This window comes from Priapulus caudatus, unplaced genomic scaffold (genome assembly GCF_000485595.1).
Source record: "Priapulus caudatus unplaced genomic scaffold, Priapulus_caudatus-5.0.1 Scaffold7887, whole genome shotgun sequence".
NCBI lineage: Eukaryota > Metazoa > Priapulida > Priapulimorpha > Priapulimorphida > Priapulidae > Priapulus > Priapulus caudatus.
In genome coordinates this window covers 1-409 of record NW_014584948.1, presented here as the reverse complement: position 1 = coordinate 409, position 409 = coordinate 1, and the positions used below count along the sequence as shown (strand labels likewise).

At 54.5% G+C, this 409-nt stretch overlaps 1 protein-coding gene across 1 annotated transcript in view; it reads left to right on the top strand.

Moving 5' to 3' along the window:
• LOC106820165 overlaps positions 1–228 on the top strand; it is a gene marked incomplete at its 3' end in the record, with an annotated part of 3,585 nt that extends 3,357 nt beyond the window's left edge. Inside the window, exon 4 of the mRNA XM_014824708.1 lies at positions 54–228. Coding sequence (XP_014680194.1) covers positions 54–228 — 175 coding nt within the window. The remainder of the gene's footprint in view (positions 1–53) is intronic.
• Positions 229–409: the final 181 nt, after the last annotated feature.

Sequence of the window (409 nt, the reverse complement as noted above, 5' to 3'; positions counted from 1 at the left end):
TTCTCTCTATCACCTCACCTCCACCCTCACCCTCTCTCTCTCTCTGTCGTCAGGTTTGTGGGAGGTCCCCCTGGTGGACTGGATAGACACTAACGACACGCTGTGTAACAACGTCGACGCTTGCTATTTCCCCGCTGACAAGGAGGAAGCGCTGACGCTGCTACGATCCAACTTCCAACGACATTACAACAGCAACCGCGCTCCGCTGCCGCTAGTACTGAGACCCAGGTAGGAGAGAGACGGAGGGGGAAAGGGAAGCAAGAGGAGAGAGAGAGAGAGAGAGAGAGAGAGAGAGAGAGAGAGAGAGAGAGGAGAGAGAGAGAGAGAGAGAGAGAGAGAGAGAGAGAGAGAGAGAGAGAGAGAGAGAGAGAGAGAGAGAGAGAGAGAGAGAGAGAGAGAGAGGAGAGAG